Consider the following 21,081-nt stretch of genomic DNA (forward strand, 5'->3'; position numbering starts at 1 on the left):
GGACGTGTGTGTTTGCACAGACCACTTGGAGCACAAGAGGGCAGTCTTTGCCTTTTAAATTAAAGGTAATTTGCAGCCACCAGTCATGACAGGGCAATCTGTACCCCAACTGCTAAAATTATTATTTTATGTGAGAAGAAATACCACAGATATATAAACATATTTGGCATGCTATAAATACACTCATCTGTTATCTTAGAATATCTAGGGACTATCAGTGATGTATGCATACAATATTAGGGGAAGTTATCACAAGGTCGGCTATGAAAACATGTAACATAATCTGAGACGTGGGAAACAGCTGTCTCCATCTCCCTGTGGTTCCCATGACTTAATCTATGAGGGCATGAAGTCAGCCTGGACACTCCACAGAGAGTACGAGAGCCTGGATTTCAGTTACTGTGTCTGAGGGTTTTTTTTTCAGTATGTTGCCAATTGGTGAATTTAGTTTGAATCTTTGACAAGAAGAGAACAGGCTATGAGAAGTCCACAAATTATACTCCCCTTCTTCCTCTTCGTCTAGAGTCTTTTATGCTGACTGTACTGGATAAGAGTTCTTGAGAGGCCTGTTTAGTTTGGCAGATTCTGTTAGTGGGCAGAACTACTGTATACTCGCATTCAGAGAGAAGGAAGCTGATGCAATCCCTGTGTAACTACAAGTACTCCTCAGCTTCCAGTCTACCATCAACTGTGACCACATTGTAACCCTTAACAGACTCAAAGTTTGAGGCTTTCAACTGCCCACTACCCACAGTCTTGTCCCATACTGTCCTTCTCTCCTACTTCAGAAGGTTTTTATTTCTAAACATATCTTCCATATAGGCATTTGCCTTGCTTAATGTAATGCAGAAGCTGCCACGCAATCTTTTATTCTCATAATAAGTCTGTGTCAGAGGAAGCTGACCCATCTGGAAACACTGCATGAGTTGCTCATTGCGAACAGATCACATGTCTTTACGTCTTAATAGCACACTACAGCTGAAGCTCTTTTAAATAGACTTAAGTGCAGAATATATATACAAAACATCTCTGGATATTTGACTGTCAACCCTTCACAAGTAGTAATGACTAAGAGTATTAAAGGTCTTAGGAATTTCTCTTATTAGCACAAAAAAAGTTCAGACAGTGTGTGTGTGTTGTGCTCAGAGGCTTATTATGCATCAGTGTTATGAATCATGTAATTGTGAGACTGTTTCTTAAAACTTGTATCCCTCAGGACACAGATGCTAACCACAAGACATTCTTTTTACTGTAAGAGAGCTGCGTTCAACTCAGTTGTAACTGCAAATCATTAATGCATTTATCTGTTGTTTTGTAGTTGCTGATCCCCTTCAGGCAGCTTGGTATTTTTAGAGTGAGCTGCATCACTATCAAAATAGCTCAAGAAGATTGATAAGAAGGTACATGACAGAAACGCTGCAGTAATTGCCTCCTTTCCGTTGCCTTTTCAAGTTCCCTATAATGAAGATCACTTCCTTCCTCAGGCTGCTTCTAAATTCCAACGGACCAGTTATGTTGTTATTTAAACATTTCAGCCATCCGTATTTAGCGAGCTGTCTCTGTGTTTATCCTCTGACGGGTCATACAGGTTTGTGTGACTTAGCCAGGTGCTGCTATGTGTTTCTGTGAGTGTCCTTACTTGATGCTAACTTTCATGGCCATGGGCAGTGTTTGTTTTGAAATCAGAGGGCAGAGGTAGCAACATGCACTGGGTGGGAAAGGTGTGGCTTTCTGTTTATGGCTACATCAGTGTGTCTGATATGAAGTGAAACCGTGGACTAACCGACTATTTGCTTAAGTTTAAATTCAAATTCTGTACACTGTACACAGGGCTTTATGCATTTGTGATAGATGTGATTAGGAGTATTTGACTAAGCTTTGAAAAAGCCATTCTAAAAACCTATGTCCATAAAGCAAGATAATATTAAAAGGCTTATGTCCATACAGCAGTACAAAAGCACTCTGTGGACTGATTAAGAGAGATGACAGTGGTTTCTTGTTCAGGATCACAGGGTCAGGGGTGACCGGAGGAAGGCTCGTGCTGAGGTTAGGGATTGATAAAGGATCTATAAAGATACAGAGATCTTACTGTGAACAAACCTTTCAAAGAGAAACTGCGCGCGCAGTGTTTCTGTAAACTTTCTCAATGACCTTCTGTGTAGCTTACTAGGGCCACACCTCTACTGACATCTTTTATAATTTATTCTTGTCATTTTACTAAAGGAGTTGTGTGATGGTATTAGTGAAACATACTTTTGTGTTCCACGGTGAAAAGAAAAACACAAGTTTGGATTGACATGAGCATGAGTGTTTGTATGAACTTATACTTTAAGTATAAGCAGCCTTTTTTAACATTTATAAACATTTGATTTTTGGTCAAATTTTTTTCAATCCATGCATGTGGTATATTCATGTTGTGTAAATATCTAAGCCAAGGGCTCATTCTGTCAGTAAGCATTTCCCATTTTGAGATCTGTTTCTTTAAGAGAAGAGGGAGGAGGAGTGTGGACAGGCTCTGGGTTTTGAACGCCTCTTTTTTTAAACAGAAATTCCTCTCTCTCAAGAGTTTGGCATTTCCTCTGAGCTCACACACTGAGAGCCTGCTCTGCCGTTTCACACAGTGCTCACTTGTGTCAAAAGGGGGGATTTTCAAACATCCTGAACGAGAGGACTTCTCTTGCCCTCAGCACACGCTGCATCTGCAAAGAAACTTCACTTGGCAAACTTCCTCTTACACAACGGTTTCTGCTCGAGAGGGCTAAAAGAACAGCTCGGTCTTGTTTTCAGCATCTGGATGAGTGGTTAAGCATGGGCTAGCCCCAACTTTTCCCACAGAGCTGGAGTGGACTGGAGGAGGAGGATGAACGTTTACACTCTCAACCTCAGGTTGTTCTGGCCGCTGGTCACTTGCATTCTCACCGCTCTGCTGCTACTGCACCAGTACATCATCAGAGGATCTGAGGACCAAGGGAACGACTGCGCTGATCAGGGACCTGGAGCTGTCACACTCTTTAAGTACATCCTAGCATTTATCTTATGTTACTTCTTTATAAAGTACTGCTCAGCTCAACCTGGCTCTGCTAGGGGGGCTTTCCACAAAGTCCCGGAGGGGCAGGGAAAATTAGGTGTCTCCAAGAGAGAGCTACTGGACGATCACTACGAGAGGCATGTGCGCCTCTCTCCACATGTGCTGGGCCACAGCAAAGCCCATGTTGCCAAGCTGGTGAGTGAACTTGTAAGGGTGGGTCGCACCAATGTCCCGCCGGAGTCTTCACTGGCCTTCCGGGGTGACTTCATCCAGATCGGCAGTTCCTATGAGGAGCACAAGGTGGGCTCACCTGACTGCTTCGACATCCTTGTGCCTCTGCGGGAACCTCGTGGGCTGAAACTGGAGGCCAGCGTTTGCACTGACAAACATGGAGGGCCACCGCTGTGCACGCTGAACACGCCTCGCAAGGCGGAGTGGGCACGTCGTCACAAGGCCTTCACGGACACGTTTATGCACTTGCACAATGCTCAAAGTGTCTATAGGATGAGCCCAGATTCCGTACAGCGCTGGTTTTACACAGCCACCCAGCGCTGCCTTGCTACTTTCCGTTACATGTTTGAGCAGCGCTGCTCCCTCAGCCTGTCTCTCAGTGAGGAGCAGCAAGTGCTCCTCCATCTGACACCCCGCTCTGATTATGTCTGCTGCCACATCTCCATGGGCGTTCGGCTGATCCCAGCCTTTCCTCTCAGTGATGGTGCCTTCTTGGTGGCATCCCGGCAGGGTCAGCGAGGAGAAGACCTTTGGACAGTGTACTTTCCCAGACAGGAGCAGAAACTGTTAGCATGGCTGAAAGGTAGACTGCCCTCCAACTCCTGTCATCTGAAGTGCCTTCAACTCCTAAAAGAGGTACGTAACCTCAGTGGGGAGACGCTGGACTTGAAGTCCGGAGCTGAATGGGGAGGAGTGCTTTCGTCCTATGCTCTGAAGACCGCTTGGCTTCGTCTGCTGCTCAGTACGCCCCCTGAGGCCTGGGACGAGTGCAACCTTGTGGAACGGCTGGATGATCTTCTTCGCAGTCTAAGGGAGAGCCTACAGTCTCGGGCTCTTTGCCATTTACTCCTCGGAGGCGTTAATGGGCTTCTGCCAGACTCTGTCGCTCTGCCCAAACTTGTGAAGGAGACGGTACCCTCCAACCTGTGGGCAGAATTTAGTGACATCACCCTCGATATGGTCTCCGCCCGACTGGCTTACTCATGGAACCACCTCCCTCGCCTAATTCGCCTCGGGCGACCGCAGAGAACCAGCCTTGGCAGAGGTGTTCACTGCAAATATATTGATGCAGAGTAAAGGTCAACTATGATGTTGCTGAACACATTGATAGCTTGCTACATCTCGGTTTATGTTTTTTTCAGAAGTTAATATCACATATATCTATCTTTTTTGCATCTGACTTTTCAAAATTAAATAATTTAAGTTTGAGATTTTTTTTCCTCAAAAGGTAGCAGTCAAAGCACTAGATTAGAGCACAATAGTAGCATTTAGTAGGTATAGCAATACTTTTAACAAATCAGTCTTGGTACTGTACAAATAAGTATTGTACTGTAATTGCAGGACAGAATTTGAAAAGCACGCCTGATTTAGGCATTAGCTTGGAGATGAAACTCATGCGTTTGAGAGCTGTTAGACTTGTTGACTCAGGTTGACCATGATGTCATGGTTATGGGGTAGTGAGCAGTCAAAACAGCATAAACACCAAAGTTTTTCCACACCCACACAGTATTAGTAATGCCAGCCTAAACAGATGAACTTCCTGTTTTGAAGGGAAGAACTGCAGCGTGACCACTGTAAAAATCTGTCTGCTGTTTCTTACAGACCCAAATATATTCTTTATTTTGAATGAATGAATGAATGAATTAATTAATTATAATGTTTCATAACTGTAGCAGTTTCAGTATTGCTTAATTGATTGTTAAAGCATTCCTTTGTTGTGTCAGATCATAATTACTGCTTTAGTTCACCTCAGTGTATTACCTTAATTGGCACACTTGAGTATAAGGCAATGATGGCATAGCTTCACTTCATCTTGCCTATCTACAGGGACCCCAGCTTGTGTACTGTGCACGTGATCTTTTCCCTCAGAGACATGGCTCTATAGGCTGTCACCATGGAGACATGCTACCTCAGCCCAGGGTCACTTATTTATGCAATAGCTGTAGTTTTAATGGCTGATTGCATTGCATTTACTTTATGGCAGCAGAGATCCTTATTGATCTGTTGCTGGTGCTGAGTGTTACAGGGTTAGTTTCTTTAGGCTCTTTCCTGCTCAAACCTCATCCATCTACCTGTTATTGAACAATGTGTTCATGTTCATTTATGTCAGACAAATCTTAGTTTCATCAACTTTGCAGGGAAATGTTTGTGGTACCTAAGCAAAACTCTTTGAAGCTTCTTTTTGTCTGTTGCCTAAAAGCGGAACAGAAAATAAAATAAGGAAATGGAAAAAGGACATGCTCTAAAAACAATGGTTAAATGTAGTCCAAAACAAGCAATATAAAATACAGATTAAGTCATGTTGAATGTATATGTATATTAATGTATATGCAATTTAATGTATATTTGGTACTGTATGTGAATGTAAGTTGATTTTAAAACAAATTGTACTTTATGTACATAGTGTAAAACAATGTGTGTGAGTATGTGTAGGTGTATATACTGTATATGTATATGTATATGTATATGTATATGTATATGTATATGTATATGTATATGTGACCCTAGATCACATAACCAGTCATAAGTCGCACAGGTATATATGTGGCAATAGCATAATACATTGTATGGGTCAAAATTATCGATTTTTCTTTAGTAAAGTAAAGATAAAAAGTAAAGATCATGTTCCATGAAGATATTTAGTAAATTTCCTACCGTAAATATATTTATATGAATGCAGCACAATCACAAACATAAATGGACAACATTTAAGACGATTTTTTTGCACCCTCAGATTCTAGATTTTCAGTTGTATCTCGGCCAAATATTGTCCTATCATAACAAACCATACGTCAATGGAAAGCTTATTTATTCAGCTTTCAGATTATGGTTAGACATTTTTTTTCCCCAATACATTTTTTTAAATTGAGATTTATTGAGATTCTCCAAGTCAACATTTTCTAGTGACTGGTCACATCTACATTTTTAAATTGGCCCAAGTGTAATTCTTGTTGCAATAGTCTGTTAACATTGGCTCAATGAGAAATAATACGTCAGACTAATTGAAAAATTTAGATGTAACCAGTCACTAGAAATTTTTGACTTGGGGATGTAATGTTTTTTTTTACAGTGTACCCATGTGACTGGTTTTGTCATCCAGGGTCACATATTTATATATATATTTATTAGTGGATATAAGTTATACATGTATTTTATTACATGAATTTAAATAAATATCTATATTTTGGACTGCACAGAGTTTTGTTGATTGTAACACCTGAAACAATTGTTTATTTTTTGACAGTGATAGAAAAAATAGGACATGGAGACAGAAATAATTTCACAATAGTAATTTATTATTATTATTACTATTTGCCATATATTTTTCTATAAATAGGTGGTGAGATTGTCTCATTGAAACAAAATATACCTTCTTGAGGTACACAATATATCTTAGAACTACACAAAAAGAGATATTTTGGATATGTTTAGATCACCTCTAAAGTGATTATTACATATTTGTCACATGGCACAGTGCAACGTGTTCTATTAAAAAAATACATTTTCATAATTATGAAATGCAAACTGGTTTCTTTGCACTCAGACACAGTCATGCTAATTATCGTCTGTATAGTCTTGTTTGGCAGTGTTTATTCTCAATAGAGTGTTATGTTTAGAGTGATTTGCTACAGTGTAAATTATACTGGGGCTCAAAGCTGGTGCTCTCTAACATTAGGACATCATCTCATCCTTTCTAATTATCATTTAATTTATGTACTTGCTTGCAGGATTTGATTTGTTGGCAAAGTAAACCACAGCTGTAATCTGAAGTCATGGAGGCATGATTGAATGTGGGAGCCACCTTGAGGTCAGTATCTGTTTGGGGGACAAATCATTTAGGATTAAAAGATTTTAATTAAAAACAGTAAATTCATCTTTTAACAATCTCACATTACGCTCTGTATCTTTACAGTGTCTGGTTCTCAATAATGTTCTCAAATGATAGATGTCTTTGGGTGTAGGTGGGTCGTATACATTTACTCAAACATTCTATTTAAACCCAGTCATCCACTTGCAGTAGATGTATGGCAGCTACAATTAAATGAGAATCGTTTACATTCATGCATTTAGAATACTTTTTTCCCCTTCAAAACGAGGTACATAAATAATTTGTGTTGAGTGCCATCAATATACCAGCATCTGTCAAACTCCAAAAATGACAGGGAAAGAAAAAGCACAAACTTCATGCAACAAGCTTTCTGAAGCTAAAAACCTAATATGACAGCAGAGGTCACTGTAAGTCAGATTTTTATGAGACATGCCTTGCAACATGTTTTCAAGAGCAGAAACAAATGAATAGACTAAATTCACACAATCTCTAATTCTAATCTATCCAATTCAATCTACATCCAACTGTTTAACATGCCATCCTTCCCACCTCAAATATAAATGTTTTACGTCATCCTGTATTACACACAATGTGGTTTTCACCTAAAATCTTTCTTTTTACCTGAAACTTTCTTTTCTGCTTCTCAAATGCTGCGGTTTAATGTAACACCTACCTCTATTCTATTCTATTCTATTCTATTCTATTCTATTCTATTCTTTGCCAGTCTATGACTTTCTGGGTAGGCCTAAGTCTTAGTTCCTCTCATGGTTCCTTCTTCGTTTACTCAAACATCTTAGTGTTTTTCCTATTTTTTTTTCCTTGCCCCTGGCACTCTTTGCCTTAGTAAAGCACTATTTTATTATATACAGTTTTGTTTGTAAAGTGTACAAATATATTGTGAAAAGCTCAGTAGAAATGCATTGAAGTGAATGAAATTACAAAATCTGGAGTGGGTGAGATTTTTTTCAAGATTTTTTTCAATAAGTTTATTTGATAAAAATACAGTAATATTATGAAATATTTGTTTCTATTTCTATTCTATTTGTTTCGATTCTATTTTAATATATTTTTAAAAGTAATTTATAACTGCGTCATTACTCCAGTCTTCATAGTCACATGATCCTTCAGAAATTATTCTAATCTGATTTGCTGACCGTTTCTGGTCCCCATTGCCTTCCGTAGTATTTTTTTTTTCCTACTATGAAAGTCAATGGGGACCAGAAACTGTTTAGTGACCGACATTCTGCAAAATATCTTCTTTTGTGTTCTACCCAGGAAAGACATGCATACAGGTTTGGAACAACTCTAGGGTGTGTAATAAATGATGACAAAATGTAAATTTTTGGGTGAACTATCTCTTTAATTTCTTTCTTTTTTTTTTTACTCTTTAGTGTCTTTTTTTTTTCAAGTGCTGTAGATCAGTCGAACACTCTCTGTGAAACTCTACACCCCATAACCTGACATGATGTTCAGACTACATGCGTAGTTTCATCCGGTGAGCGAGGCCGTTCTGAGTCGGAACAGCTGACGCAGCAACAGGTCGTGTGTCCCTACCGTTTCCAAGGAAACTTGCTTTAAAGTTCCCTGTGTTCCACCTACTCAGGTAACAATACAGCACCAGGAATGACCATCATATATCCTACATCTTATAGACTCTCCAGAACAACCTGTGCGTCATGTCTTAAAGACGGTAGCACGTCTGCGTACCTCAGTCAGTCACAGTCGGAGCAGCAGCAGGTGGCCGCACAGACCCCGGCTCTCATAAACTCCCCGTGTAACTAGCGTGTTGCCGTGGCAGCAATTAGCCCGTTCACCTGCCGTCTGCCCGTCTCTCCTCAGACTCTCCCTCTGTTCGCGGTGAAGTGAACAACAAGTGGTTGCAGGCAGCCAGCGAGGTGTTGTAAAAACAGACTGGAGGAGGCGGGGAGGGATGCACATAACAGATTTGATATACATCAGTGCTTCTGCAAACCTGGATGAGTCACTGGTCTCTGAAAGAAACTCAGGGCAGGAGGGGGAAGGAGGGCGCTGCTCTCTCCAGGGAGAGGAGAGCTGGCTGTCTGGCGTGTCATTTCTGAGGACTAGGCACGACTGGAGAGGGAGGCAGGAAAGAGAGGGAGATTGGGTGTCTGAGTGGGAGGGATTGAAGATGATGGGGAGGAAGAGGAGATAGAGAGATAGCTAGAGAGGGAAGAGGGGTTTTGTTTGTTGTTTTGTATTTGGCTCATCACTCTTGAAGTAGATTTTGTTTGGCTGGTTAGAGGAACCAAGTCCATAGAGACCTGAATTCATTACTCGAGTCACATCTACAGATTTTTCCTCCCCTCTTTTCCTCTCTCTCTCTCTCTCTCTCTCTCTCTCTCTCTCTCTCTCTCTCTCTCTCTCTCTCTCTCTCTCTCTCTCTCTCTCTCTCTCTCTCTCTTTTACTGAGTAAATCTGGATCCAGAGAGTGTCATGTTGCTCTGGATGGGAAGTGAGACAGTGGGGCGAGAGTAAGAGGAGGATGGCGTACACACAGGTGAGTCCCAGTCACTACTTTCCCATCTGGATCCTTCTGGATTACACTTTCCATCTTCATATGTGTTTTCCTTTGCTCATTCGTTCATAATCAGATTTGTATTTATTTTTATTAAAAAAAATTATCTGACGATTATTTCTGGTCAAGGCCTAAAACCATTTCAGTTTCCTAAATGTATGATTTGTTTGTATTTATTCACTTGAATGTCTTATTGTTTATGAAATACTAGGATTTGATGAGTTCATTTTCAAGATATATTTGTGGACATTTTTTAGTAAAAACTTAATGGCAATTGATTTATATGGGATTTTGGGATGTGAGTGGGACTATTTTCATTTAAAACAGTATAGGGTGCAGACAGACTCGCTGATGTTTTTTGTGAATTAGGTATGAATGCAGCTTCTTTTTGACGTTTAAACTCTGTGGCGGTGTATTTGTGTGTCTGTATGCTTTATTATGATTTATGGAACTGTGCTAAAGACCCCTGCTATGGCGCTTGCTGGAACTGGCCATGTGGACCAGTGGGGATAGTGTCCCATCCCTCCCATCTCAGTGACCCTAATGCGTCATCTCTGCCTGAGCCGGCGGCAGCAAGGTGCGGGCTGGGTGGGACAGGAGTTCGTATCACTGTTGCCATGGTTACAGCCACAGCTAATTGCTTAGACAACATTGGGCCGCTGATGAGGAGCAAGAGAGCAGGAACAGGGGGTGGGGAACGGGAGAGAAATCAACCTGTAGATGTTCACAGGTGTTGAAAGGAAGGAATATAACAGTCCTGTGTGTAAGCACTAAGCAGTCAGATAAAATAGTATGTGTCCCTTATAAAGTCTGACCAATGGTGTTAGATATTTTTTTAAATAAAGATTAATTTGAATGTGGCTTTTCGGGATGCTTATCAAAATAAATGAGTGCAATAACACTTTAATGCATAGGTGGATTATTACAGTGCTCTTAAATTAAAACCCATAATATAAAACAAGTAGGGCAGTATTTGAGGTTATAGTAAACTTTTTCATTACTGGATGTAGCTTCAAAGTTTTCTGCTTTTTAATTTTTTAATTTTTCAATCAGACCAGCACCTCAGGGAGCAGACTTACCCAATATATATACTACTGTTCAATGCACTGGTGTCTGTAAAAGGTTTTAATGTTTTTGAAAGAAGGCTCTTACACTCACCAAGTCTCCATTTATTTGATCAAAATACAGTAAAACATTAATATTGTGAATAATGTGAAATATTATTACAATTCAAAATAACTTTCTTCTAATTTAATATATTTTAAGTGTAATTTATTCCTGTGATGCAAAGCTGAATTTTCAGCATCATTACTCCAGTCTTCAGTGTCACATGATCCTTCAGAAATCATTCTAATGATTTGCTGCTCAAGAAACATTTCTTATTATCAAAGTCGATAACAGTTGTGCTTTCAAAATAATTTTATGGAACTTTTGATCTTTTTTTTTTTTTTCAGGATTCTTTAATGAATTATTTTAAGCAATGCAATGTTATTTACTGATACTTTTGAGCAATGTATATCCTAGAAAACATTAACATGCTGAAATATGTCCAATAATGTTATTAATTTAAAAAAATGAAATTAGTCAAAGGTTGCTAACAAATTTAATTAATATTAATTATTGAAATGTTTTTTTTTTATACAAATAGTGAACATTCAATAAAGAGACCTGTCCTCTCACTGAACTCTTTTTTCCCTCTATTTCCTGTGCATTAACTCAATTCTCTGCTGCACTCAACCTTTGAAAAAGAACAGTTGGAGCCTGTCAATGAGGTATGTACAGAAAAGTAATTAATTCAACCTTCTAACTGAACTGAACTGAACTGATTAACAATGATGTAGAAAAATGGCTACTGTATTTTTATAGCAACTCCAAGATCCTGTTTAACAATTTATCTGTACATGCATGACTCCAAATAAGTTAGAAATGTAGTTAGAAGCTTGACACCCTCAGACCATTAAATGCTTTGAAACATAAGCTTGCTTCCATTCAAAGAAAAAGAAAAGAAAATGATTGTGTTTACATAATCAGTTGTGTATTTTGACCTTTTATTTCTATCTTTTGGGCTGGATTTTTTTTTTTTTTTTTTTTTTTTTACATCCTGTCTCGAATCATTCATTATTTAACCAACTACATATTCAGCCTCAGCGGAGGTGAGAGTGACTTGGCTTTTTGGAGCGAGTAATCTTTATGATTTTGTTGTGTTTTTCTGTCTCGTTGGAGTCAGCTAGTCTAAATCAAGCAAGTTTTGTTGTGAAAAGACTAACATCTCTTTCTTGAAGGACCTCTATTCAAACATCTGGTCTCGGTTCTGGTCAACCTAATAACGGTCACACTGAGAAGTGACTGAGTAATGTTTGTCCCGCCCCAGTTTCCTGTTTCAGTTGGAAGCATGTCCCAACGGGAAACAAAACTGTTTGTTCAAATGTGTGTATATAATTTTATATATATATATATATATATATATATATATATATATATATATATATATATATATATATATATATATATATATATATATATATATATGCATACATACAGTATATACACACTATCGTTCAAAAGTTTGGGGTTGGTTAGATTTTTTTTTTTTTTTTTGAAAGAAGTCTATATAATTTAAATAATAATTTAAATAACTGTTTTGTTTTTTATATATTTTAAAATGTAATTTATTCCTGTGGTGGCAAAGCTGAATTTCAGTATCATTACTCCAGTCTTCAGTCACATTATCCTTCAGAAATCAATATAATATGATGATTTGCTGCTCAAAAAACATCTCCTAATATTATCAATGTTGTAAACAGTTGTGCTGCTTTGTTTTTCGAAACTGTGAAACATTTTTCAGGATTCTTTGATGAAAAGAAAGTTCAAAAGAACAGCATTTATTTGAAATAGAAATCTTTTATAACTTTACAGATGTCCTTGTTGTCACTTTTGATCAAATTAAAGCATCCTTAAGTAAAAAAAATATAAAATTTCATTTAAAAAACTATTTTGAATAGTAATGTAGATATCTTTAATTAAATCACGCGATTTTTTTTTTGTTGTTTTTGGTGGATTGGCTCTGACTTATAGTTTACTACAAAGTCCCACTAGAATAGAGTCCCAATAGAGATTTCTCTGAGGCTCTTGTTACATTTATACTTCAAGCTGCAGTTGACCAGAAATAACAAAACAAAAAAAATCTTTGAAGCACTGATCATTCATTGCAATTTTATCATCATAATTTGCCTTGTAAGTATATTCTGCTGCCTGTGCAGGTCAATCAGTTACTGTTTACTGGATGGTCTCTTTGTGTCCCTTTGCGGTCTTGATCTCAGGGTCTTCTGTCCAGACTGTCTGACTTGCTGTTGTGTCGCTGGTCGTGTCGCTCCTGTTGGCAGTGGTGCTGGGAGTGCAGCTGCTGTCAGTCCACTGATGAGGAGGTGGAGATTCTGGGGCCTTTTCCAGCTCAGACTCCATCATGGCTGTGAGTACACACCCGTACACAAAATAAGTCAGAATGAGACTGAATACAGAGTTACTAAGAAATCTCAAGTCAATCCCATCTGTTAAAGGCTCGTTTTTGATCATGTCACATTTGATCGATTTAATGCATCCTTGCTGAATAAAATGTATTGATTTCTTTCAAACAAAACATTTTACTGACCCAAAACGTTTGAATGGTAGTCTATAAACAGAAGTATGCTACATTATTGTCACATGACCTCAATATATTTCATATTTAATTCAGTAAATGTGCTAGCAGTTATGCAATTAAGTTGATACAGTAAGTCTGAATGTTAATCCAATTTTGGGTAACACTTTACAATAAGATTTCATTAGTTAACATTAGTTAACATGAACTAATAATAAACTGCACTTCTACAGCATTTATTCATCTTTGTTGATGTTAATTTAAACATTTACTAATACATTATTAAAGGGGTGGTATAATGCCCTTTTCACAAGATGTAAAATAAATCTCTGATGTCCCCGGAGTGTGTATCTGAAGTTTTAGCTAAAAAATACCCCAGATATTTTTATGTATTCACTTTTTGAGGGTGAGCAAAAACGCACCGTTTTTGTGTCTGTCCCTTTAAATGCAAATGAGCTGCTGCTCCCAGCACAGAGGGCGGAGCTTCAACAGCTTGTGTCCTTTTACCTCACACAGACATGCACTAAAAATGTCAAAAACTTTTAGCCTTTTATGTCCAAACCGGAGTCAGACAAAGATGGAGAGACTCAAGAAGAAGTGACAGAATGTAGACAACATTTCTGAATAGTTAGTTGATGATTTTATGTAGCTTATGTGTAGTTATCTTCTAGTCATTGATTAGCATATTCTGTCATGATAATCTATAAATTGTGTTCCTGGGGGAGGGGTTTATGTAAATTTTAGGGTTCGTGATGTCACTAACCCAGGAGGAATGTTTGTTGTAGTCCTTAAAAAGTCTCCCTTTGTTTTGAACTTTGAGCGTCGTAACTGCACATGTTGTTTATGCTCAAACAGCAACATTACACATTAACTAAAGTTAGAAAAGTGAAATCATAATCAACCACCCCTTTAAAATCAAAAGTTGTATTTGTTAACATAAGTTAATGCACTGTGAACTAACATGAACAAAGAATGAACAGCTGTATTTTTGTATTTTAACGTTAACAAAGATTAATGTATTGCTCATGGTTAGTTCATGTTAGTTAATACCTTAACTGATTTTAACAAATAAAATTTCCCTATTGTAAAGTGTTACATAATTTTGTATAAAGTTGGCACTGGCAGTCTGATTAAAAACATAATAATTCAAGAAAGAGGTTATGTTTATTATGAATATGGATGTAGTAGTAAGATGGAAATCAATAACAGTATGCCAAAAGTTTGATGTACTACTCTCATGTTGATTATACTACATTTCATTCATTGTTTAATTCACCATGTGGCATACAGATATCATCTCAGAATCCAGTTATCATCTCAGTTAATTTGTATTTTAAATTCACATGTAAAATATCTTAACTGTATCCTCAACTAATGAAGTAATTACTCCACTGATTTTTTTTTTTGATTGATTTTTTTTATTGGAAGCATAGTGGAGCACACTGCATTGTGACCAGTGATTTCAATTTAACACTGTATTTTGTAAATGTAGTACACACAAAATACATTCTGGTACTCCGTTCATACAGAGAATACACATGCATGATATACATACTATATATTACTATCTCTCTCTCTCTCTCTCTCTCTCTCTCTCTCTCTATATATATATATATATATATATATATATATATATATACATACACACACACACAGATAGATAGATAGATAGATAGATAGATAGATAGATAGATAGATAGATAGATAGATAGATAGATAGATAGATAGATAGATAGATAGATAGATGTGTGTGTATGACATTGCAAATTACCTGCTTAATTTTAAGGCTGCAGTCCGTTACTTTTTTGGGTTAAAAGTTATCCAAAATACATTTTTGAGCAAGTACATTTCCAGCCAGTGTTCAAAACTATCTGCTTGCCTTAGCTCGATTCAAAACGGTAAGCTTGTAATAATGTTTTTAATTCCAGTGGTACTGGTGGATTTCCACAGGAAATTTGAGCATGTCTTTGCGTCATTGCGTCACATCTGTACACATAAAGGTGTCTCGGCTAATAGACTATATTGTGCGCGAGGATGTTGAAGATGGAGATTTATAGCCTTTTTTCACAGCACTTGATATAATTAAACTTATCAATTTGATGGTGGATCCAGAAAGGTTCAAATGACAATCACCAGTGAGATTCACCCTTTGAAAAATGCAAAAGACTTCGGAGTGGCTACAGAAAAAAAGAGACTGCAACCGGGCCCATGCGAAAACAAGGATAAATATCGGAAGAGCTTTTGAAAGGTGGCATGAACTCCGTGTTTTGAAAGGGTTCAAAACGAACGCAGAGGCGGCTTTTTTTTCTGCTGGACAGGTAACTTAAGACATTTCAGTGGTTCAATTATGTAATAGTAGCGCACTTGTTCGCTTAATTCATACAATTACGAAGTACTGAACTACAGGTAGCCCTAATACACATTAAATGTAGTCACGCAATACTGATGTTGTTAACATTAACAATTATAGAACAAAGTATAATTTGCACGGTTTGATGTGATATGATATGCGATCGCTAGATTTAATCAGCGCAATTTACTGCAATCCTTTTTTCCTCTTAGTTGGTCAGAACAAAAGTGGATGTTACTTACTTGTTCAGATGACATTTTCCGGTAAGAATTCTTATGTTGGTCATACTTCCAAAAAGTAGAATCTGTGATTCCGAATGACAGGATCCACACCGGCGCGGTGACTGACAGCCGCACATTCTCCTCAAAACATTGGATTCATCCATAGACAGTAAAAGAAATGGACACAGCGACCCCATTGGATTCAACGGAGAAAAGTGAAGTCAATTAGAAGCACTCACTTCCTGATGGCTGAGCGTACTGCGCAGACTCAAACTGAGCTTGACGACGTAGATGTGACGTGAGCAACCCGTCTGTCTTCTAGTAGCTGTGCCAAGAGAAATCTGAATCATTCCCTTCCGAAACTTGCAGAGACGGAGAGTGTGAGTAGGAGGTGTCCATGAGCTATAGGAGCAGGAGAAACTTTTGCTAAGTATTCTGATTAATTACTTTGTCATTTTGCCTCCACGTCCCCCCGATTGCCCGTGAGCTTCTCCTCCTGTCCATACGGTAATTTCTCTACTGTGCGACAGAGAGTCGCGTGGTTATGACGCAATCGTTAGCCTATTTTTACAAAAACTGCTTCTACAGGGCCATAACGTAAGATACAAGGTAATGGAGCCTTTTATACATTTTCGTGTTTCTTTAGAAATAAATAATGGTCAAATGGAGTCTTTAAACGCCTCAGATGTAAAGTTATTCGCTGTCAAAGTGACGCCAAAATGAATGGGAGTCAATGGAATGCTAACAGCAGGTGATGGTCTGCTAATCAATGGCGGCCCCCGGGGAAGCTTCCGTTTTTTCTGAAAGATTACCCCCTTGGATTCATCCACGCTGTGCCGTACCAAGGCACAACCCACGTAAAGTTGATAATTCCGTGAATAATTGCAATTGCAGATTTCGAACAGAGATGGCGACAAAGAGGAAAAACTACGGACTATGGACGGTTAACAGAACAGTGAATCATGTAGCTCTAGTTTGTAGTCATTGGTTTTCCGGGCTAATGGAAGTGATATTGATGCAACAGATGGCTTTCCTGAGACGTTCTAGGATCCTGTTTGTCTATTCCCTGTTATTCAAGATCATAATGACTGGGGTGTGGAGCTATTTGTGTTCCCATGCAGGAACAGCAAGGGTAATATGATTTAAATGGAGAAGTGATTCATGTGTTTGCTGGGATAATTTGTTCTTTGAATGCACACATTCACCACAAGCTGGCAAGCCTTTTATACGCATCCTTCTTAATGACATCATTCAGTGACTTTTACCAGGACTAAACAAAGGTGGCCGTACATGTCTATTTTTCCATTTTGCAATATTTTCATTATTATCATCAGTTTCCTGGTCACCAGAGACTACTGGTTTATGCTGGTCTGGCTGAGCTCATGCTTTGTGGGAAATTGGATGTTTGTGTAAAACCAAAAATGGGGACAAAATGGCTGGATGAGTGGCAAGACTTTTGACTATGAGATTCCAAAAAAATGAAGGGTGTTAAATTCATAATACATTGGAGATGCATCTTTAATTGAATAGAGCTTGTACTTCCAGACTGTGATTGTACGGTCATTACATATACCTCCCCCTATAAGTCCAGCCTCTCTCGTTGCCTCGAATTGCTCCTAAGGCCATTTGTTTTAGAATCGTCCGTTGCTATGACAACTATCTCCCTCTGAGCTGTAGTCATGGACACAAAGGGTCCTTGATGATCCCCAAGGGATGACTCGGAATCAGGCCTGGACAAAGATATCCCGCACAGAATATTTACCTCTATAGTTGGAAAACAACCAGATTAGATGATGATGTTACAGATATTACACAACGCTGGGCAATAATATGAGTGCACATTCATTAAGAAGTGGATTCAGTCACGGTGTCTGATTTGCACAACAAATTGAAGAGCTGGATTGTAAGATGTTTTGCTAGTTCATGCCGATTTTTTTATTAATTTTTTTTTGCATATTATGATTTGTTTTTCATTGTCAGGCTATGTTGGTCACCAAACTCTGCTTTTTGTCATATTTTAAGCTGTGTATGAACTGACATCCAAATAGTATAACTTAGCAAAAGTTTGTTCCCTCTTCTAAATGTGGTTTCTTTTCAGAAGTTGGCACCAACTTAGCATGAATTTGTGTGATAGACTTAATGGGCAGAAGCATCTGTAATCATACTGTTTCATGCAAAGTGATAACAGTAATATTACCCCACACATAATGTTTCATAAACATCATACAGCTGAAATAACCCTAGTCCTTCTGCTGCCTTCTGTTGACCAAGAAAGTTTTGCTATAGTTAAAATGGTAACATAACCTGTAGTTCGAACAACAGAGGATGACGCTAGCAACACCAACACTGTAAATAATTATATGATCAATAAGTTATGACAACATATGTTTTTCGTTACTTTTACTCATCAAAATAAGTTAAGCAATTTTAGTTATACAAGTTGTACAAGATTATTCAAGATCAACTTATTTTTTTAAGTCAGTTTAATGTAATTTAAGTTGAAATGACTTAAACATCCAAGCTGATAGAACTGAATTTAAGGCAGCTACTTTTTTACAGTAAGGTTATGGGTTTGATTTCTAGTTATTTTAAATTGTAATAATTTTTCACAATGTTTTTATTATATTTGGATTAAATAAATGCTGCATTGATGGGCATAAGAGACTTTTTAAAAACATGAATACATCTTGCCAACCCCAAACTTTTGAACGGTAGTGTAAATGTCAATGTACGTTGGTCTTTCCAACAGGGAATATGCCAGTAGTGTCACTAAGGCTTAACAAAGTCATCTCTTTCAGTGTCAATGAATGCAATGACGAGAAAGGCACAAATTCTCACATCATGGCTCTCGACCATGCTTTACCTGCTCAATCTGACACCGCAACAAACTGCAGGCCGCCCACCACAGAAACGTCCCGATCCACCTTCAGCCTGGCTGGCCAGCTCTCCAGTGAGCCCAGACTTCACTCTCAATTTAAACAGATTAGCGTGAGTATGTTGACTTGAATTCTATTTAATGGCTCTCCAATATCACAGGTCTGAACGCCCGACGACCAAGCTCCCCCATGGTGGATGTAAAGCCGATTGAATTTTGGGCCATGGGACCCAGGAAGGAAGTGGTGCAGCCCCTGCGTAAGCCCCCGACACCACCAGATGACTACTTCCGCAAACTGGAGCCTCATCTGTACTCCCTGGACTCATGCAGTGATGATGTTGACTCTCTGACGGATGAAGAGATCCTGGCGCGGTACCATCTAGGCATGCTGCACTTCAGCACACAATATGATCTTATCAATGGCCACCTTAGCGTGCGAGTCATTGAGGCCCGGGATCTGCCCCCTCCGGTAACGTGCGACGGTGCTCGCCAAGACATGGCGCACTCAAACCCCTACGTGAAGATGAGCCTGCTCCCCGACCACAAGAACTCCAGGCAGACTGGGGTTAAACGCAAGACCCAGAACCCCGTGTTTGAAGAGCGCTTCACTTTTGAGCTCCCCTACCTGGAGGCCCAGAGACGCACCCTACTGCTCTCTTTGGTTGACTTTGACAAATTTTCACGCCACTGTGTCATCGGGAAAGTGTCTCTTCCTCTTAGTGAGGTTGACCTAGTGAAGGGAGGGCATTGGTGGAAGGCCCTGGTGCCCAGTTCTCAGGTAATACCACTCGTACCTTTTTTTTCTTTCATTTATTTTAGGTGTGCCGCTTGCACAATGATGAAGTGAGGTCACATAAAACTAAATTAAGTTATTTAGTCAAATGTGAAATCATTGCAGTCATATGTGCCCTGCCTCGAAAGAATGCACACCACACCACCTACAAGATCTGTGTTTAGGATGTGTTAAATGAACATTAACCTTGTATTTTGAGAGGTTTAATATGTGACTCAAAAAGATAAACTACCATTCAAATGTTTGTGGTCTGTAAGATTTTTTTTATGCTTTTGAAAGAAATGCTCACCTAGGCTGCATTTATTTGATCAAAAATACAGTTAAAGCATTAATATTGTGAAATATTATTACAATTTAAAATAACACTTTTGTTACATTATTCTATAATATATATATATATACACACACATACATACAGTGCATACAATACAGTACATGTATATATAAAAAATATAAAAATTTGTTCCTGTGATTGCAAAGCTGAATTTTCAGCATCATTACTCCAGTATTCAGTGTCACATGATCCTGCTGAAGTCATTCTAATTTGATGATTTGCTGCTCAAAAAACATTTCTTATTATCAATGTTGAAAACAGTTGTGCTGCTTAATATGTTTCATGAAACTGATCAATTTATTCAGGATTTGAATTTTTTTTTTCAAAATTATTTGAAGTAGAAATCTTTTGTAACATTATAAAAGTCTTTACTGTCACTTTTGATCAAGTTAATGCTTTCTTGCTGAATAAAAGTATTCAATTATTTTAAAAGAAAAGTTTACAGACCATAATATTTTGAACGATTCTGTATGTATCTCTGTTCCAATTGATATTAACCTGAAGCATTTGTCAAGAAACTATCTGAACAAACCAGCAACTTGTCATGTTACAAATGCTTTAATCTTAAAATGACTCTGACATTAAAGCTTTCATTTCAGTTTTGTCACATTTAAAAAGGTAGTATAAGTACAAAGTGTTAATTTACTGACATCATGATCATGACACTGATTTCTTGAATGTGATGTTTCTCAGAATGAGGTTGAGCTTGGTGAGCTTCTTCTGTCCTTAAACTACCTGCCCAGTGCTGGCAGGTTAAATGTGGACATCATCCGAGCAAAGCAGCTGCTTCAGACTGACATGTGCCAAGGTTCAGGTAAATCTATTTCAGTGTGTTTCCCTCGTTCTGCTCTTTAAAATAATTAATAAAGTAATAAAGTAATTTGTCAGTACAATAATGTTGTACTGACAAATTCTTAGTTGGTGTAGTTCACTTACACAAGAGTTCTAACTAAAAAAGAACTGTATAGAGTACTTGATAATTTACTTGAGATTTACTCTTGACTTAGTGTAGCTACTCAGAATTAATGACTCCCGGAGTGCATTGGGGCATGAATAAATTGAGCAATTGCAAATAAAACTGTTAGGGCCCTATCTTGCACCCAGCGCAATTGACTTTGTACACCGACGCATGTATCATTCCTATTTTGCACCCGCGCACAGCGGACTTTTCCCTCCACAGACGCACGTCGGTAAACTAGGAAATACACTTGCGCTCCCCGGGGGCGGTTCAGCGCAAAGTAGAGGCG

General features: G+C 38.3%; 2 protein-coding genes across 5 annotated transcripts in view; both read left to right on the forward strand.

Annotated features, from left to right (window-relative positions):
* Window position 1: 1 nt before the first annotated feature.
* Window positions 2-21,081, forward strand: part of syt17 (synaptotagmin XVII) — a 29,716-nt gene continuing 8,636 nt past the window's right edge. The window contains exons 1-8 of one of the 4 annotated variants that reach the window (XM_082142738.1): window positions 2-65; window positions 1,319-1,400; window positions 6,988-9,606; window positions 11,379-11,396; window positions 12,945-13,093; window positions 18,631-18,782; window positions 18,869-19,485; window positions 20,528-20,648. In XM_082142738.1, the coding sequence (XP_081998864.1) occupies window positions 9,592-9,606; window positions 11,379-11,396; window positions 12,945-13,093; window positions 18,631-18,782; window positions 18,869-19,485; window positions 20,528-20,648 (1,072 nt within the window). In that variant the 5' untranslated portion in view covers window positions 2-65; window positions 1,319-1,400; window positions 6,988-9,591. Of the gene's footprint in view, window positions 1,401-6,987; window positions 9,607-11,378; window positions 11,397-12,944; window positions 13,094-18,630; window positions 18,783-18,868; window positions 19,486-20,527; window positions 20,649-21,081 lie in introns of all 4 variants that reach the window. The other 3 variants (XM_082142740.1, XM_082142739.1, XM_082142741.1) reach the window with 3 other exon arrangements.
* itpripl2 (ITPRIP like 2) lies at window positions 1,398-6,453 on the forward strand. The gene has a single exon (XM_082142711.1). It carries the CDS (start codon window positions 2,861-2,863, stop codon window positions 4,334-4,336), a length of 1,476 nt encoding a protein of 491 aa, XP_081998837.1. The 5' UTR covers window positions 1,398-2,860; the 3' UTR covers window positions 4,337-6,453.

Source organism: Leuciscus leuciscus (genome assembly GCF_965113295.1).
Source record: "Leuciscus leuciscus genome assembly, chromosome: 1".
NCBI classification, from domain to species: domain Eukaryota; kingdom Metazoa; phylum Chordata; class Actinopteri; order Cypriniformes; family Leuciscidae; genus Leuciscus; species Leuciscus leuciscus.